At 56.3% G+C, this 16846-nt stretch overlaps 2 protein-coding genes across 7 annotated transcripts; one reads left to right on the top strand and one right to left on the bottom strand.

The window, feature by feature from the left end:
* Positions 1-210: 210 nt before the first annotated feature.
* On the bottom strand, positions 211-10261 carry ZGPAT (zinc finger CCCH-type and G-patch domain containing). Of its 3 annotated transcripts, none has more exons than XM_027559177.1 (7): positions 10178-10261; positions 8985-9649; positions 2289-2422; positions 1915-2070; positions 1248-1367; positions 753-1158; positions 211-624 (listed from the first exon to the last, which is right to left on the bottom strand). In XM_027559177.1, the coding sequence occupies exons 2-7, from the start codon at positions 9569-9571 to the stop codon at positions 486-488; spliced, it is 1542 nt and encodes a 513-aa protein (XP_027414978.1). In that variant the 5' UTR covers positions 9572-9649; positions 10178-10261; the 3' UTR covers positions 211-485. The 3 variants fall into 3 exon arrangements, with proteins under 3 accessions (XP_027414978.1, XP_027414977.1, XP_027414979.1); XM_027559176.1 differs by lacking the exon at positions 10178-10261 and adding an exon at positions 10052-10130; XM_027559178.1 differs by lacking the exon at positions 10178-10261 and adding an exon at positions 9915-10010.
* ARFRP1 (ADP ribosylation factor related protein 1) lies at positions 10180-16412 on the top strand. Of its 4 annotated transcripts, none has more exons than XM_027559182.1 (8): positions 10180-10284; positions 10759-10857; positions 11098-11185; positions 11353-11435; positions 14257-14338; positions 14547-14617; positions 15210-15310; positions 15379-16410. In XM_027559182.1, exons 2-8 carry the CDS (start codon positions 10765-10767, stop codon positions 15464-15466), a joined length of 606 nt encoding a protein of 201 aa, XP_027414983.1. In that variant the 5' UTR covers positions 10180-10284; positions 10759-10764; the 3' UTR covers positions 15467-16410. The 4 variants fall into 4 exon arrangements, 3 of the variants coding, with proteins under 3 accessions (XP_027414983.1, XP_027414985.1, XP_027414986.1); XM_027559184.1 differs by having other exon boundaries at positions 10203-10284; positions 10764-10857; XR_003514067.1 differs by lacking the exon at positions 10180-10284 and having other exon boundaries at positions 10291-10857; positions 14552-14617; positions 15379-16412.
* The last annotated feature ends 434 nt before the right edge of the window (positions 16413-16846 follow it).

Genomic DNA, 16846 nt, shown 5'->3' with positions numbered 1-16846 from the left:
TCCCACCACAGCTCCACCCATTTTTGGCTGTCAGGCACTGTTGGGGGGCATCCTAGGCTGTGACCCACATCTGGGAGAGCAGCAGGGAGGCTCCTGGCTCTGGGTTTGGGCAGGGGCAGCAGGCTCACTCAGGACCCCTCCAGCCCAGCCCTGTGACCTGGCGCAAAGACCCCTACTCCCCAAAGACCCCACAGCCAGTTGAGCCTCCGATGAAATTAGACACTGCGACAAAGTCACTTTAATGTCTTTGCTCACGAGACACCCCAGGACACTGGCAGGTGGACTCAGTGTGCAGGGAAGCATCAGGAAGGGGCCCCTGCAGCCTGTTTCTGCTCAGCAGTGTCCACATGCCAGAGGCCAGCAAGAAGGCCCTTTGTGAGGTGTAGCCACAGAGCAGGCTGGCCCTTCTGGTGGCATCCCCGCTGTCTGCCCAAGGGCAGCAGGAGCCGAGGCCCCTCAGTTCTGTCCACAACACGTGCAGGGCTCTAGAACTCAGTCATCTTCTTGTGGGTGTCGGCCTTCCTCTGTTCCCGCTGCAGGCCTGCCTCCTGGGCCCGGAGCTGCCCCAGCTGCTGCTGGGCTCCTGCCAGCTTCTCCTGCAGCTGGGCCGTTGTCACACTGTGCCTGGGGAGGGCCCCACATTCAGCACTGCCGTCCCACTCCAGCCCCTCCTCAGACCCGGCCCGCCACCCCCGAACTCTCGCAGGGGAAGGTGGGCAGGGGTGAGGCACCTGGGGCAGGGCCACACGTACCGGCCAGCGTTGCGGGCAAGGGCCTCCTGGATGCCCCGGATGGCTCGCTGGGTCTGCTCAATCTTCTCCTCGGTCTGGAGGAGCCGCAGGCTCAGGGCCCGTTTGGTACTCCTGCTGGCATGGTATACCTCCTTGCCGCTCCTCCCAGGGGGCGCCGCCCCCACCTCTGGGGCCCCCGGAGCCCCGCCTTTCAGCTTCTCATTCAGGAAGTCGAACACACTGCGAGGAGGTGGGCGGCCCCCAGGTCCACTCCCTCTGCTCCGGCACTTTGGGGGCTTGCTGACACCAGCCTGACCAGCCCGGGTTCTCTTCTGCAGGATCTCTGCACACTGGTCCAGTGACTTCCCACGTGGCAGCACCACAGCATGGACGGGCTCCACCCGGCCCTCTGCATGCCGGCCCAGACCTAGGGGAATGCCAGGCTGGCACTGCCACTGGACCTCTGGGCCATGATGGGGAGTCCCTCCTGTCCCCATGCAGCACACGTGCACTCACCCTTGCCAAACTCGTAGCCCATCTTGGCGAGGAGTCTGGAGCCAATGCCCCGCGTGTGCACCTCCCAGCCGGCAAAAGCAGAGCTGCAGGTCCCAGGGTTGGCAGCACCAGGTTCCACCACTGCAGGCATCAGACGGCAGTGGCTTAACCCAGCTGGATGCAGGGCATCCTGGGTTCCAGCCAAGGCTAAGCCAAGAGCTCAGCTCTACACAGCTCTGCACAGCCGGCCCCCAGCATCCCCAGCACCCTGCCCAGGGCGTGTGGCACAAGCAGAAGGCAGAGCCCGGCCGTCTCCACGACCTGGTCACAGGATGGCCCTCTTCCACACTCCCTGTTCCCTTGTGGAGAGCAGTGCTCCCCTCCATCAGTATGGACAATGAGGCTAACGGACCCCACATGGGCACCCCCACCCCTGGGGGGAGGCCAGACACTGACAGCCGATCCTTCATCCAGCCAACAGGTCCCTGTGCCCTGCAGGAAGCTGTCCCTTCCTGTGCATCCCATCCCCTCCCGTGGCTTGCGTGGGACTATGGTTTCTGCGTCTGTGGGTCTCTGGACATGCCCCAGGTCCAACACACACCCTTGTCTCCCCGGGAGTGCGTCCTTGTACTGACCACAGTGTGGGCCCTGCCAGCTGGGAGCCTCTTGGGGGTGGCAGCAGCCATACCTCGAGCATAGCTGGGGTCATCCGCATCGCTGCCGTCCGAGTCAGAGGACCCTGCAGGCTCTGTGCGCAGCGGGGGCAGGATGCTGTCCCCTTCTACCACAGTCTCTTTCAACAGCAGAGAGTCAAACTTGACTGTGTAGTAGCCGCTGTCTACATCTGGAGGGGCACAGAGGCAGCAGGGCAGCACACGGAAGTAACCTCTCTGGAAGGTGGGAGCAGGGTGGGGCCAAAACCAAGGGGGCCTTGTTCTTCTCATGTGTGGGGTGGGACCCCAACACCCACCCAGAGAAGTAGTCACGCAGGACTAACACATGTGACACATGGAGAGGGCTTCCTGGGAAGGGCCCGTCAGGGAGGCCCCGGGGCAGCCTCACCAGTGATCCGTGCTGGGTACCACAGACCATCCTGCCGCTTGGCCAGACACGCAGAGCCGGCCTGCAGGGAGCTCAGGTCCGGGTCCTGGAAGGGGCGCAGCTCGTCCACTGAGACTACCTGCCCATGCGAGAACCTGCAGAGAGGGCCGCATAACTCAGGTATGGCCACCAGGGTCCCACAAGCCCAGAGAATCCAGTCTACCTGCCTGGACACAGCCCCATGGAGACATGAATGGAGAGAGGGACACACATGTCCAGACATCTACAGACAGGCATATAATACACAATTATGCGCATCTACACTGAACACAACATGTATATACACGCAACACCCACACGTACACACGCCCACACATATACACTCAACATGTATACACACATCACACCCCCCCACACATGGACACGCACCTACACATAGACACTGAACACATGTATTCACATGCAATACACCCACGCACATATGTACACACACCCAGATACATAAACTGAACACGTGTATAAATATGAATGCACACCCATACCTATACACGCATACATATATACACAGGCACACATATAAGTGCACTCATGCACACATGTATGTACACACGTGCATGGACACAAAGAGGCACATACATTCACACATGCACCATACACAGGCACACACTTACATACACAAGCACACAAATGCATGTATGGACACACACATGTGCTTGTGCTCTAACTCTCAGAGGGACCTGGGTGCCCTGAGGACTAGAGGCTTCAGGTTACTCTCCAGCCTCCTGGGCTAGAGTCACGCACACACAGGCACACACGTGGCTGGGAGACACACTTGTGACAACAGTGCCCCGGGACCTCGCCACTGGACACAACAGGTCATCAAGACAGGGGGTCTGCTTGCGTCACTCACAGGGCTGAGTCCTCCCCAGCCAACTAGGAGGACCTGGCTGTGATGGTGCTGCCTTGTCTTTGTCACTGAAACAGTGACACCAAAACGAAAACCAGGAGAGGAGGTGGGACAGGAAGTGTGGGAACAGAGGGCTGCAACTTTGAACCTGGCCAAATAAAGACATGAAGCCACCAGGCACACATCTCCTGCAGTGCCCCCGTTTCAGGGAGGAAGCGTTCTAACCCACAAGAGCAAGCAAAGACAGGCCCTGGCTCCGACACACAGCCAGCCTTGAGTGGGGAGATCGTGGGGAGAAAGGAGAGGAGAGAAGGCATTTCAGTCACCTTCCTGGGTGGGGTTCTGGGAGGTTCCTTCTCACCCCTGCCCGTCCTTGGGCACCCAGGGTACTGCCAGTGACCAGTGGCACCAGCAGATGCAAGACCAGTCCACGTGTCTTTTGGCAGGCACAGTGGTTGAAAAGTCCTGCTCAACCGAGGAAAGAGACCCAGACCCAGGGGGAATTTGGCCAAACTCCTCCTCAGCACACCCAGACACCACCAATAAACCTCCTTGCAAGAATCTTCAGTACTCTTAGAAGTCCTAAATTTTGTTGTCCTTCTTAAGCCAGCAAGTGCGTCTATAAAATGACCCTAAAAGAGTACGGTGGACTTTGCATATGGTGGACATATGCAAAGATTGAGCCAGAAGGGTATGAACCAAACATGGAAGACAGAAATAACCGAAGTTCCCAACCGTGGGAGCAGTTAACAGCATGTGCATGAAATCAACGTCAACTAAGAGCACAGGCAGCCTGACCAATGGAATGAAGGGCACCCAGGAAAAGATCCTAACATGACAAAATCTACGCAGGACAGAAGAGGTGTTACTACAGAGGCAGGAAAAGACAGACTACAGATTTCATAAGGAAAAAATTTTAAATGTTTCCCAAACTCAAACCTCCAGCAACACCCCTACTTAATCATCTACCTCACAACATTTATGAATAGTGCTTATGATTTATGAGTAATTATAATTATTTGTGAATAATTGTAATTATTTATCAATAACACCGTCTAGAATAATAAGTAAACACATGAATGAGAAAACAAGCATTTAGAATAAGTGCACATCATAACTGTGGTTTATCCCAGGAATGCAAGGGTGGTTCAAAAGGGGAAAGCCATTCAATGAAACACAGCACATCAACAGAACACCAGCATATCAACTGATACAGAAAAGACACTTGGAAAAACCCAACGACCTCGCTTGTTAAAAACACTCAACCTGATAAACAGCATCTACGGAAAACCCACAGTTCACATCACACTCAAGGAGGGGAGGAGGGGTACTTTCCCCTAAGATCAGGACCAGACAGGAAGTGCTCCTGCCACTAGCATTCAGTATAGTACTGGAAGTTCTAGGTGGGGCAGTTAAACAAGAAAAAGAAATAAAAGCCAGCCGAATTGGAAGAGAATAGGCAAAAGTATCTCTGTTTGTCAATGACATAATTGTATACGTCTGATTCTTTGCGCCCCCAGGGACTGTAGCCTGCCGTGCTCCTCTGTCTATGGCATTTCCCAGGCAGGAATACTGGAGTGGGTTACCATTTCCTCCTCAAGGGGATCTTCCCAATGCAGAGATCGAACTCGCATCTCCTGTGGCTCCTGCATTGGCAGGTAGATTCTATATCACTGAGCCACCTGGGAAGCCTCAGGAAATTGGATACCCACATGCAAATGAATGAAGTTGGATACTTACATCGTAGCATTAGAGCATATAATTTACAAGGGAAAAAAAAACCTTTTAAAGGATATTTTATGTCAAAATTGAGTAAGTTGTATCAAATATTCAAGGAAAGCAACATGAACCAAGAATCGTATACATGTTCATCAAAACTGCTGAATTGTGTCTTCATGAAAGACACAACCAGAGCCTAACAGACAAGCTGCTGCTAAGCGCTTCAGTCATGTCCAACTGTGCGACCCCATAGACGGCAGCCCACCAGGCTCCCCCATCCCTGGGATTCTCCAGGCAAGAACACTGGATCGGGTTGCCATTTCCTTCTCCAATGCATGAAAGGGAAAAGTGAAAGTGAAGTCGCTCAGTCGTGTCCGACTCTTAGCGACCCCATGGACTGCAGCGCACCAGGCTCCTCCATCCATGGGATTTTCCAGGGAAGAGTACTGGAGTGGGGTGCCATTGCCTTCTCCAAACAGACATGCTAGGTCTCTACAAATGTTATTCCTGTGAGCCCTTCCTAAAGAACCTACCAGAAAATAAGTCTCAGACAACCAACATGACTAAGAAGACCCTGACAGACGGGTAGATGGGAGCAGGAGACGCTAAGTTCCTTCCAGAACTAATGCTGAGAGTGAAGGGAGACAATGGGCCGAGATAGCCATGAGAGCCACCTGTGCAGGTCTAGTGCAGTCAGATGGCAGGGAGAATGGGAGGTGCGCGTCAAAATGCTTTAAACAGTTTTCAGTCGTCATAACTAAAGAATGAATGCTGTTCTGAGAGCGTCCTGTGTATGCAGAATGGGATAAAACAAGTTAATTATGGGACGTTGGTCCTTGAAGACCAGAGTCCTGAGGGAGAGAAGGATATACAGATACAATCCAGAAAAGATTAAGAAATTAGTATGAACTCACTAGGCACTTGTCCTTGAACATACAGATGCACTAATACAGACATTAGCGTGTGTCCACCTGCACTTCTAGCTCTGTCTGCTGAAGAGACCTAGCATTGAGCCCCCTGCAGTGAAGTGCATCCCAGGGCCTCCACTGTGAGTCTTGAAATAGCATTTGCCATTAAAAGAAACCAGGACTTCTCAGAGATTTGCCTGCTTTCAGGGCTGTGGCAAGAAGAGCACAGGTGAGGGTGGGGAATCCTGATTTCCAGGACCGTGTCAAGAGGGCGAGGTGCCAACATGAAAAGGCTCCACCTGGCAAGGGTGGGACAGCTTGAGTTTCAATAAAAATCAGCATTTCAGTGGACTGAAATTCATCAAATGCATTTAAGTCCATCAGTCCACAAGAATATTAAATATTTTTTAAAGTGAATTTATCACCTCAGGATGAAAGAGAACCAATTTGTTATCTTGGAAACTAAGCAGATGAAAGAGAAACATCAGGCATTATCCTGCCTTTTCTATACAATCTGTCCCACTACCTAGCCAGCTTCTACAGGAGGAGAGGTGTCTCTGAAACACCCTAGCTGGTAAATGAGCTGATGGAGCTGAAAGCTCCTTGTTGCAATCCACACCATACCAGCAGATCCAGGCACTGAGCATCACATGCTGCAAGAAGCAGCAGAGCACTGAGTTGTGCCCAGGTGGTGCCCCGAGAGTGAGCAGGTCCCAGGATCCAGCTGCCAGCCTTCCGGTCACTGCAAGAATGTGCTGGGCTGCACCAGGGCGGTGGGTGATGGTCAGAATTAAAGGGTCTGGCCCTTCAACAGTGAAACTGGGAAGCCAAGAAAGGCAGGGGTGGGGGTACACAGTCAGATTCAGACAGCAGCCTTTAGACGTGAGCAAGATTAAACTGCAACATTTATACCTTAGCCGTATCTGAGTGATACACCACAAGGAACACAAGGAGGCGATTATCATAAAGGTTGGGGTGGTGGTTCTTTTTGGAAGAAGGAGAAGGCTGTGTTTGGGCTGAGGCACAGAGGACCCCAGGGTAACTGGCAGCTTTGTAGTTTTCAGCTGAGTACTCAAGTGTTACAGTGATCCCTTGTGCTGTCTTTACTTCCTGGATTTGACCTTTAAAACAACAAGATAAAAATTTTAAGTCCACTGCGTCCTTATTCGATGTTAGGTACTGTTTTTCTTTGCATATTAATGCATTCCACCCTCTTAACAACTGCAAAAGACATGCTCCTCTCTGTTTTATGGATAAGGATACTGAAACACAGAGCGATAAAGTTAGAACAACGTATGAAAAAATGTTCAATCTTCCTAATAATCGAGGAAATACAAGTTCAGTCAAGACCACCTCTTCACTTCAGTGGGTTCGAATCCACAAGTCAGAGAACGTGACCAAGAGTGCCTAAGGTGACTATGACAGAGCAGACCAGGGACTTGGAAGCAGACAGAGCACAAGGAAAGACAATGCTCGTGCCACCCACACTGGGGACATTCTCAACAGAGACAAAAGATGTGCACTAGGACTTCCAGTGTGTTCTTTTTAGTAAATAGAAACTGGGAAACACCAGGAGACAGAATAAAATATGGCATATTAATGAGGAAAAATAATAGCAGTTAAAATGCACAAAACAGTCCTATAAGTATCGATGCAAACTTCTCTCCCAGACACACTCAGTGAGAAGAGCAAGTTGCAAAACAAAGCAGGCTGTACAACACAGTTTAATTAGAAAATAAAGCACAAGAATATTCTGTTCACAGACACACGTGCCTGTAAAGGATTCACACGCTAGAGAGATGCTCATCATAGTTGTGACAAGCCTCCCGGGAGGGGAGGATAGAAAGGCAGGTCCCAGGGCACTTCAACACTACTTTATCTTTACAATAAATTTTAAATAAGTAAATTTTAAAATAAAAATCCAAAGTAAAAGCAACAAAATAACTGTCACACCTGGGTGGTGGTGGGGTTGGTGGGCTGCATGGGTCAGGCCTGAAGCTGACAGCAGGCAGCAGCATTTCAGAGCCCGACTGCCCCTCGGGGGTCCAGCAACCACAGCAGCTGTAGGGCCTACCTGGCGGGCTTGCTGCCAGATGAGTGAATACACGTGAAACCCCTGGAACAGTGCTGCCCAGAGGAAGCAGCACATGGATATGTCAGTTCTCATCCCCACATGGGACGTGGCACAGGGACGGGGAGGAACCCTCCAGAGGGACCATGGCAGGAAGGATGGAGGGCTCCCTGCTCTGCTCCTTAACTCTCTGCTGGGGGACAAGGCAGTACCACCCTGTGGAAGCTCAAGGAGGCTTATGACTGATTCATGCACTTTCCTGTATGTACACTACACTTTTCACAAAACTCATGGGGAAAAAGGAAAAAAAGGGGAACTGCACCAAATAAGACTCTGGGCCCAGCAAAAATCTATAAAGAAATAAGATAATCAAACAGCTGAAGATATTGAATAGTTACCCTGGACTACTGACTAAAGAAGAAAATCATCTACTAGAAATCTCAGGAAATATTCCTTGGAAAGGAAAAAGAAGCAAAATTAAATGTAATATACATAAGGAAAACACAACATCATTACAACATTCGTGATTAAATACGAAAAAGGTCTTGCTGTTAAGTTGGTGAGGTGTGAGAGTGACAAGGAGGTTAATTTTTAACATAACATCCTTGTCACTGAGGTTAAGCGGGCATCCTGAAGTACTTACAGGCAAAATGCCCAGTAAGTCCTACAACCTGCTTTAAAATACTCCAGGAGGAGTAACAGAGAATACAAGAGTAGCAAAACATTGACCTATCAGACAGTGTGAGCAGTCTCTATGCTACTCTCCCTAGTTACCGGGTGTTTGACCACTTCCCTAATAAAATATCTAAAATATAAGTAAATTTTAGAAGTTTCACTTTGAAGCATAAGACAGGTCACGGTGGGGGGGCGGCGCTCCATTCTTTTCAACATAAACCCTTCTGTACTTCTGACATACCTGGGGGAAAGCCAAGAAGACCTCTAAACAAGGATACTGCTAGAAGAACCCCATGCCCCTATAAAGTTTTCTTCTCAGCATTTTGCTCGGCCAAGAAAAACAAAACTGCAAAGAACTGCAAAGGTTCTGTCCGCAAGTCCCCGCGCCCCGTGCCCCCCGCCCCCACTGCTAGGGGCCTAGAGAACTCAGGCCTTACCTGCAGTTTTCCTGGAAGCGGCACTTCCCCTCCAGGAAGAACGAGCAGGGCTTCAGGGACTTGTGAGTGGGGTAGAGATAGAGCACGCGCACGCCCGGGGAGCCGTCGTCCGCCTCCTCGGTGCCCACGATCATGGCGTTGTGATACTCCAGGGTGCCCCAGGCACTGTAGTAGGGGGCGTTCACCTTTCTCCCACTCAGTGCTGCCCCGCCCTCCTCGTCCTCCCCGTCGTCCTCCTCTTGCCCACGCTCCGTGGGTCCTGGCCCAGTCTCCCTCGAAGGAACAGTCTCCAGTTCTGCCCCGGGGGCTACCGGCACCTCCGCCGTCTCCGCGATGGCATTTTGGAGAGCCAAAGGCTCAGCATCCTCCTGGGCTGGGCGCTCTCCATCCAGCGCCGCCAGCAGCTTGCTCTTCCTGACCGACACCAGGCTGGCCTCAGTGAGCTCGATCAGCTCCTTCAGGTCCCCCTGCAGCTGGCGTAGGTCGGCCAGCTCCGAGGGATCCAGGCCAGCGCCCAGGGCCAGCTCCACCTGCTGCAGCTGCGCATCGTAGGTCCGGAGGGCGGTCTGCAGGCTCTCCTCGTCCATCCTGCCGGGAGGGGCCGATTTCCCGGGCCTGCGGGGCTGGGTCCCTGGGTCCTCAGAGGGGAGGCGTGGGAGCCAGAGCTGCGGAGAAGAGAAGATAGATGAGTCTGGGACCGACAGCCCCCGCAACGCCGGCACTGAACGCTGGCCGACCGCAACCCTCGGTGGACAACCAGCGGAACCAGTCTCTTCCTTTGGACCTGGAGAGATTTCAAGCTCCGAGAGGAGGAGCCAAAACTGGCCCTTGGCCGCCGGCCCCACGGCCTCGATTCCCTTCCCGGGAGCTGCCTTCAAGCTCTTCCGGGGTCTATGCGTCCAAGTCTAGTATCTCCGGCCGGGCCCACACCTGCGGCCTCGCGCCGCCCGTCTCCGCTAGGCCAGCAACCTCGGGCCAAGGCCCCGTTGCCCAGACCCCCTCCCCGCGGCCAGGCCCTTCTCCGCGCGGTCTCCCGGCCCCCGCCACAGACGGCCAGCCGGCCTCACCGGCCAAAGCCGCCCGGCGCCCCACTTCCGCCCTTGCAGCCCACTGGCACTTCCGCCCGAGCGCCGCCGCCGGCGGAAGTGTCTGGCGCGGGGGCTGCCGGGAAGGCCCCCACCTCCCCGGCCTACCAGCGCGCGTCCCGTCAGGCGCCGCGCGGGGTTAGCGCGGGGTCGGTGGGTCAGGCGCGAGGCGGTTTCCCGGCTCCGCGGCTCGGCGGTCCGGCCGGCGGTCGCAGGTACATCGAGGCGGGTGGGCGGAGCTGGGCCCAGGTTCGGCGACCGGTCCGCAGTCTGTCCGCGCCGCCCGCCCGCCTCACGACTGCTCTGGGCAGTCACCAGTCCTCAGACGCCCCGTCTTTGAGAGGCGCTCGCGGCGGGCGGGGACCGAAGCGGGCGTTGGTTAGGGAGACCCGAGGGGAGCAAAGCCTGAAGGGAGCCCGGGCAGGGGAGCAGCTAGAAGCGGGGCGGGACGGGCTGCCCTCTGCCTGCGAGCAGAGCGCCCTGGCCGGGCCGGAGTGGGCGTGTGAGCACCTGGAGCGCGGAGCCGATTCTGTAGCATTTGCGGAGGCGTAGGCGGGCGGAGAGGAGGGGAGGGGAGGCGAGGCGGAGCCAGGAGGGCCTGGGCTTCAGCTGTGAGCGGCCGTGCGGGCAGCTGGACCCTCTGTCCACGGTGCGGGCCGTCTCGTCCGTGACCGATCTCGGGTGCCCAGGGCAGGATGTACACGCTGCTGTCGGGCCTGTACAAGTACATGTTCCAGAAGGACGAGTACTGCGTCCTGATCCTGGGTCTGGACAACGCCGGGAAGACGGTGAGTGCCGCTCCGTGTCAGCACCATCCCCCACCCCCACAGTCCTTTTGGTGTTTTTTTAGCTGCGTGTTCTCCACCCAGGCAGGCTCTGAACCCTGCTTAAGGTCATAGGATAGTTACAACCAGCCGATTTAAAAGGCAAATGTTGTTCTCTTTTGCCTTGTTGTAAAGGAATAAGCCCCAGGAGGGGTGTTTGAAAACTATTACAATTCTATCTCACGCCTCTTTCTCTGCCCTTAGACCTTCTTGGAGCAGTCAAAGACCCGATTCAACAAGAACTACAAGGGGATGAGTCTGTCCAAAATCACTACCACCGTGGGCCTAAACAGTAAGGGTCCTTTGCGGGTGTGGGTTGGGGGCAGAACGCTGAGGATGCTGCAGTGTGCACAGGCCACGGGTGAGGCCTCTGCTCCATTCAGCCTGCTTCTCCCAGGAGAGCTGGCAGCTGGTGGGTCAGGGATCAGAACTGCAGCCTCACCTGTCTCTTCTCTGCAGTCGGCACTGTGGACGTGGGAAAGGCCCGCCTGATGTTCTGGGACTTGGGGGGGCAGGAGGAGCTGCAGTCTCTGTGGGACAAGGTAAGATGGATGGGTGCCACGTCGGCTCCCTGGCACCATCTCTATCCGGGTGGTACCTTAGTCTCGTCCTTCCTTTTCTCAGAAGGCCTAGGATTCTTCTTCTTTCCTTACTCTTGGCAGCTTCTGTGACCCACTTGGTTCCTGAGGCTCACCCCCATCCCAGTTCCTCAGTCACACCCCCAAGAGCAGGGATGCACTGGTTCCTTTAGGTTTAGAGATTTTGTTGCTATTCAGCACAAGACGAGACAAAGGATGCCTGAGGAGCAGGGAAGACACATGCCTCTTTGGCTCTCAGCTTCAGCCCCGGGGCCCGAGTCTCCCCCATGGGGTCCCTCCTACTGAGGGGAGGATGTCCTCTAAGGCTCACAGCACCTGTCTCTTTTTTCAACCTTTTGAAGCATTTCTGAGACCTCAGAATCGGAATTAGTCTTTCACTCAGCCTCTGCCAGGCGCAGGGTCCAGCAGAGAGCAGGGTGGAACGAGCCTCTTCCCCTCCCCAACCCAGTGGACAGCCAGGGGCACTGACAGGCTCGCTCAGCTCTAGGGGTACTGACCACCCCGGCACTTGCCGATGTCTAATGCCCTAGTCTTGGTTTCTGGCTTGACCCCAGCAGGGAGTCCTTGGTCATTTCCCCCTCTTTCTCCCCAAAGTGTCCTCCCTGTCCTGACCTCCAGCCAAGAAGACCCTGTCCATTTCATGGCCAGAAGGTCATTGACAGGCTCTCTGTGACCATTTAAGTTGGACCAAGCCAGGGGCTGTTTGTTCAAACCTCAGATCCACACGGGGACCTGACATTCTTTACAGGCCAGGGTCTCAGAGTAGCAGGGGCAGGGCGTGTCAGAGTTTAGCAGCTGGCAAGTGTTGTGGGGGATGAAGATCTGGTCAGGGGCAGGGTCATCTTGGGCGCTGCCCCATGTCAGGCCAAGCTGGCTGGGATCCCATCCCCTTGGCAGGTCACCATGGCGGGCAGCTATGACATACTCAGGTAGCTCTGGTGGGTCCTGCAGGAGCTGGCGCACTGCCCACCATGGCAGCCAGGACACAGCCAGTGAAGGTGCTCTGCTGCCCTTGCGCCTCTGGCTGGGGTCTGGCTCCTCCCAAGGGGAAGCCAGCTTGGTGGTTGGTGGTAGCCCCAGCTTCCACTTCTGCTCATGCCATAGCCTTGCCATTGCCTCCTCACGAGGACTGAGCCTGCCATCTCGGCAGGATGGGCCCTGGATTTCTCACATGCTCCCCGACTCTTGAAATGGAGTGGGTGCCCTGCCTCCTGCTGATGGCATCAGGTGCCTCTGCCAGGCCAGGGCTTTGCTGGCCTCTGGTGACTGGGTTGCACAGGGGTGCCATGTCCCCAGCCGTGTGAGTCACCAGGAGGAGTGTAAAGTGGGTCTCCTGCTCTCCCCTTGTTCTGAGACTATGTCCCGGGGCCTGTCCCTGCCCCCTTGCAGTCCGACAGCATCTGGTGGACCTTCACTCCCACCTCTACAGCCTTACCTCCACCCAGCACCTCTGCTCATGCTACAAGCTGGTACTTATAGGTTTGTGTACGTGCCGGCTGCAGGCCAGGTCTGTGGACCCTCTGGCACCCTGCCACAGGGAGGACTTGTGGCCTCCGTCTCTCCAGGCCACACATGAGAGCCTCCAGAGTGTGGGCATTGGTGACAACTGTCCTCAGGATCTGGATCTGGTGGGCACCATAGGTTCACAGCTGCCACTGCTTCCTGGTCATACCCTGCTGGTGGACCCAGCCCCCATCTGCCAGGGCCCAGTCACACACCAGTTGAAGTTCTCTGCCACCACAGGGGTCCGGGACGCAAGTAGTGATTCCCTCACTGACTTGCTGCAAACCCCACAGTGCCCCTGTCTGCCTAGGAGGCCTGCACTGTTGGGCTGCAGCTCCCGGGTCCCGTATCACCCAAGCAGGCCAGCTAGAGAGGCCTCAGGTTTGGGGTTCATGGTTGGTCTGTGGACCAGGAGGCCACCCATGTTGAGGGATGTGCAGGTGTTCCCAGTTCCTGAGTTCTTGCCGGGCAGGAGCTGGGGTGGAGACAAGAAGGATGCAGTCACCTGCTCCTGCGACATGGGCGTTTCTGTCCTCTTAACATCAGGACAGAAGGTGGACTCACCAGGCCTTGTTTCATGTGTCTGTTTTCCCAGGGATGCTGCTGTTCACTCCCCACAGCTCTCCCTGTACCCTGGGCTCTGGTGCGTGCGTGCGTGTGTGTGTGTGTGTGTGTGTGTGTGTGTGTGTGTGTGCGCGCGCGCGCGCGCGCGTGCTCTAGTGCTTGTGTGTGTGTGTGTGTGTGTGTGTGTGTGTGTGTGTGTGTGGAGGCGGGGTGTTTCTTGTGTGGCTGCTGCTGCAGGAACCCAGGGCCGGCTGGCCTGCTGGTGCCAGCCTACAGAGCTCCAAACTCCCTGGCATGGCTCTGTCATTGGCCCTATTGTCCCATGCAGGGGTCAGAGCTGCCTTGAACATGTAGGAGGCCTTCCCTGGCTCCCTATTGGTATTCCTACTGCCTTGCTGTCTGCACTGGGTCCCCCTACCCAGGTGTATAGAGACCTGGAGCCCCATCCTTTCTCCTCTGGCCACTCTCCACAGGCCAGGGAGTGTGGGTAGGTCTCAGCAGTGGATCCTGAAGTGGGGTTCAGAGCACAGCACCTGGGAAGTGGGTGAGGAAGGTGGCCACCCTGTCCCAGCAGGTCTGGGGTGTATCTGCACTCTGCCCTACCTCCAGGAAGCACCCTAGCAGGGTCTCCCAGCTAGGGGCTGCCCTGAGGTGGCTGAGTGCCCGAGGCTCAGCACCTGGTTTTCCTCCTGCCCAGTACTATGCAGAGTGTCATGGTGTCATCTATGTCATCGACTCCACAGATGAAGAGCGGCTCTCTGAATCCAAACAGGCGTTTGGTGGGTACAGCCAGCCAGGCTGGGGATGCGGGGAGTGGGAGGGTTCTGTCTGCACAGTTCCCATTCCAGAGCTGGGCTGGGGGGAGGTTGGGCCACGCCAGGACAGGAGGGCACCAGCCAAGTGCGTCCATGTGGGGTTGGCAGGGATGTGGGGACCTGTGTGGAGGTGGATGAAGGGTGCTCACTGCCACCTCTCTGCCCGCCCCAGAGAAGATGGTCACAAGCGAGGCGCTGGACGGTGTCCCCATCCTGGTGCTGGCCAATAAGCAGGATGTTGAGGTGAGCCCCTAGGCCAAGTGGGCTTCTGCTCCCGCCAGATGGGGACCTCTCCCAGGGGAGGGCCACTGCCTTCCTCAGTTACCCTGAGTGTGGCTGCCCCAGGCGAACAGAGCACCCCCACCCCCTGGGTTCTTCCTGCTGTGCTGGCACCTCTGCACCAGAGGCAGCAGTGCCCCATTCCTCTGCAGCCAGGGGCCTCCTGCTGGGCAGACCCAGGTAAAGGTCTGGAAAGAGTGCAGAAGCACCTCAGGGTGGGAGTCAGTGCTGACACCAACCTGTCTGCTGCCCTTGAGCACAGTAGCTGTGCCGGCCCCACTCCATGAACCACTGGTGAGAGGTGGCATCACGGCAGCCGTTCGCATGGAGGGGGCCCTGAACAGGCGGGTGGCGTGTTCTGTAGCATCTGGGTCGTGCTGCCAGGGTGTGTCTCCCTGAGGCTGCTAACCAGGCAGGTACCCTCCTGGACAGTAGCCAGGAGGCACCTCCTGGAAGCTTCCCACCTGCCCTCTACCCCCACAGCTCTGGGAACTGCTCCGGGGGTAGAGGGTGGGCAGGGTGGCAGGCCTACCCCTCACGGCCTCACCTCCCCCAGACTTGCCTCTCCATCCCTGACATCAAGACTGCGTTCAGCGACTGTGCCTCCAAGATTGGCAGGCGGGACTGCCTGACCCAGGCCTGCTCGGCCCTCACAGGGTGAGTGGGGTTCACCCTGGGCACCGGGGGCCACAGCCAGCCCCGCCTCATGCCCATTGTCTCCACAGCAAGGGGGTGCGTGAGGGCATCGAGTGGATGGTGAAGTGCGTCGTGCGGAATGTGCACCGGCCGCCGAGGCAACGGGACATCACATAGGCACACTTGCCTGTGCGCCCACTGCTTGTCCTGAAGAGCTCCTGCCCGCTCCACACCACCAATCCTGGGGGCTGGGTTGGCTTTGCCTTTTGGTTCTCCCATTTGCTTTGTTTCTTCTCTAAGACAAATTTTTCTGTGTGCAGAAAAGCGGAGGCTTCTGCTAGGGGTGCTGGGGCCTTAGGGATGCCAGCCGACCACCAGCAGAACTTATGGCCATAGCAGGCCTAGACCTGCCTGAGACCCAGTTTGGGGCCCCCGCGGGCCACCTCTCCTTTTGGAGCTGCTGCCCCAGCAGGCCTGCTGGTTTGGCCCTGCATGGGGCCTTGGTGGGGAGCTGCTTAGAAATAGGTGTTTCAGAGCTGTGGGGCCCTCCATAGTGCTCAAGGCTGCTCTGTGTCTCATGCCCATGGAGGCAGCTATGACTGTCCTTGGCCTCTGTCCCCTCTGATCTTGGACTCAGGTGGGGGGGGTTGGTGTCACCTGAGGGAGACCTGGGCTTGTTTCTATCCCTGTCCTGATGCAGCTTCAGGAGGAGGCAGGGAGACCTGCCTGGGAGGCTATGAGCCCCAGCCACCTTGTTTTGATCTCCAGTGAAAATGGGAAAGCTAGGTGGTTGTGCTGGAAGTGGGCATCTGCTCACCCCCACCCCCAGCCTGCCTGCCACCCACCCAGAATAACCTGGAGACGAGCTCCGGGTGTGAGGAAGGCCGGCAGGGTCCCAAGGAGCCCAGGCTAGTAGTGTGCTGGGCCTGTGCTCCCCACTGGGGGTGAAGGCCGGGGTTGCTCTCAGGTCTGGGCCCTTTCCAGTCCTGTGTCCAGGGGCACAGGCCCTCCAGGCAAGGCTGGTCCTCAGGACCCTCCCACGTGGCCCTTGTGGAAGCTGGTGACACCCCGTGAGCCTAGCCATGGGCAAAATAAAGAGTTGGAGTGGCTCCCATCCATCATTCTCCAGAGGCCCGGTGGCTTTGTCTGAGGGTCAGGTTCCCCAGGCAGCTGGGGAGGAGATGCTGGGAAAAGGATGAGTCAGGGCTGGGGGTGGGTGCCAGCTGCAGGTGAGGTGACTCATTGAGGGGGTGCTTTGATCCTGCCTCTCCCTGGGGCCCTTCCTGGAGGTCAGGCAGGAGCCTCCAGGGCTGGTGGGGGCTGCCGGAACTGGGAGTCCTAGGTTGATGAGTCAAGGCCTCATCTGAACCTGCCCCAGAAGGGAAAAGCATCGTTTCCCAGAAAGTGAGTGGGACACACTGTCCTACCCAGAGGTCTTGGCTAGTCCCTTGCTGGGAAATCCCCTGCTGCTTTGAGGAGGGTGGAGCCTCAAAGAGGGGCAGCTTGAAGGTGACACTTCCTGGCACCTCAGGGCACAGACTGGTGCTGACCACGCTG

Source organism: Bos indicus x Bos taurus, chromosome 13 (assembly GCF_003369695.1).
Source record: "Bos indicus x Bos taurus breed Angus x Brahman F1 hybrid chromosome 13, Bos_hybrid_MaternalHap_v2.0, whole genome shotgun sequence".
In the NCBI taxonomy this organism is placed as follows: Eukaryota; Metazoa; Chordata; class Mammalia; order Artiodactyla; family Bovidae; genus Bos; species Bos indicus x Bos taurus.
Note: the sequence above shows the minus strand (reverse complement) of the source record. Positions and strands in the feature narration are given on the sequence as shown.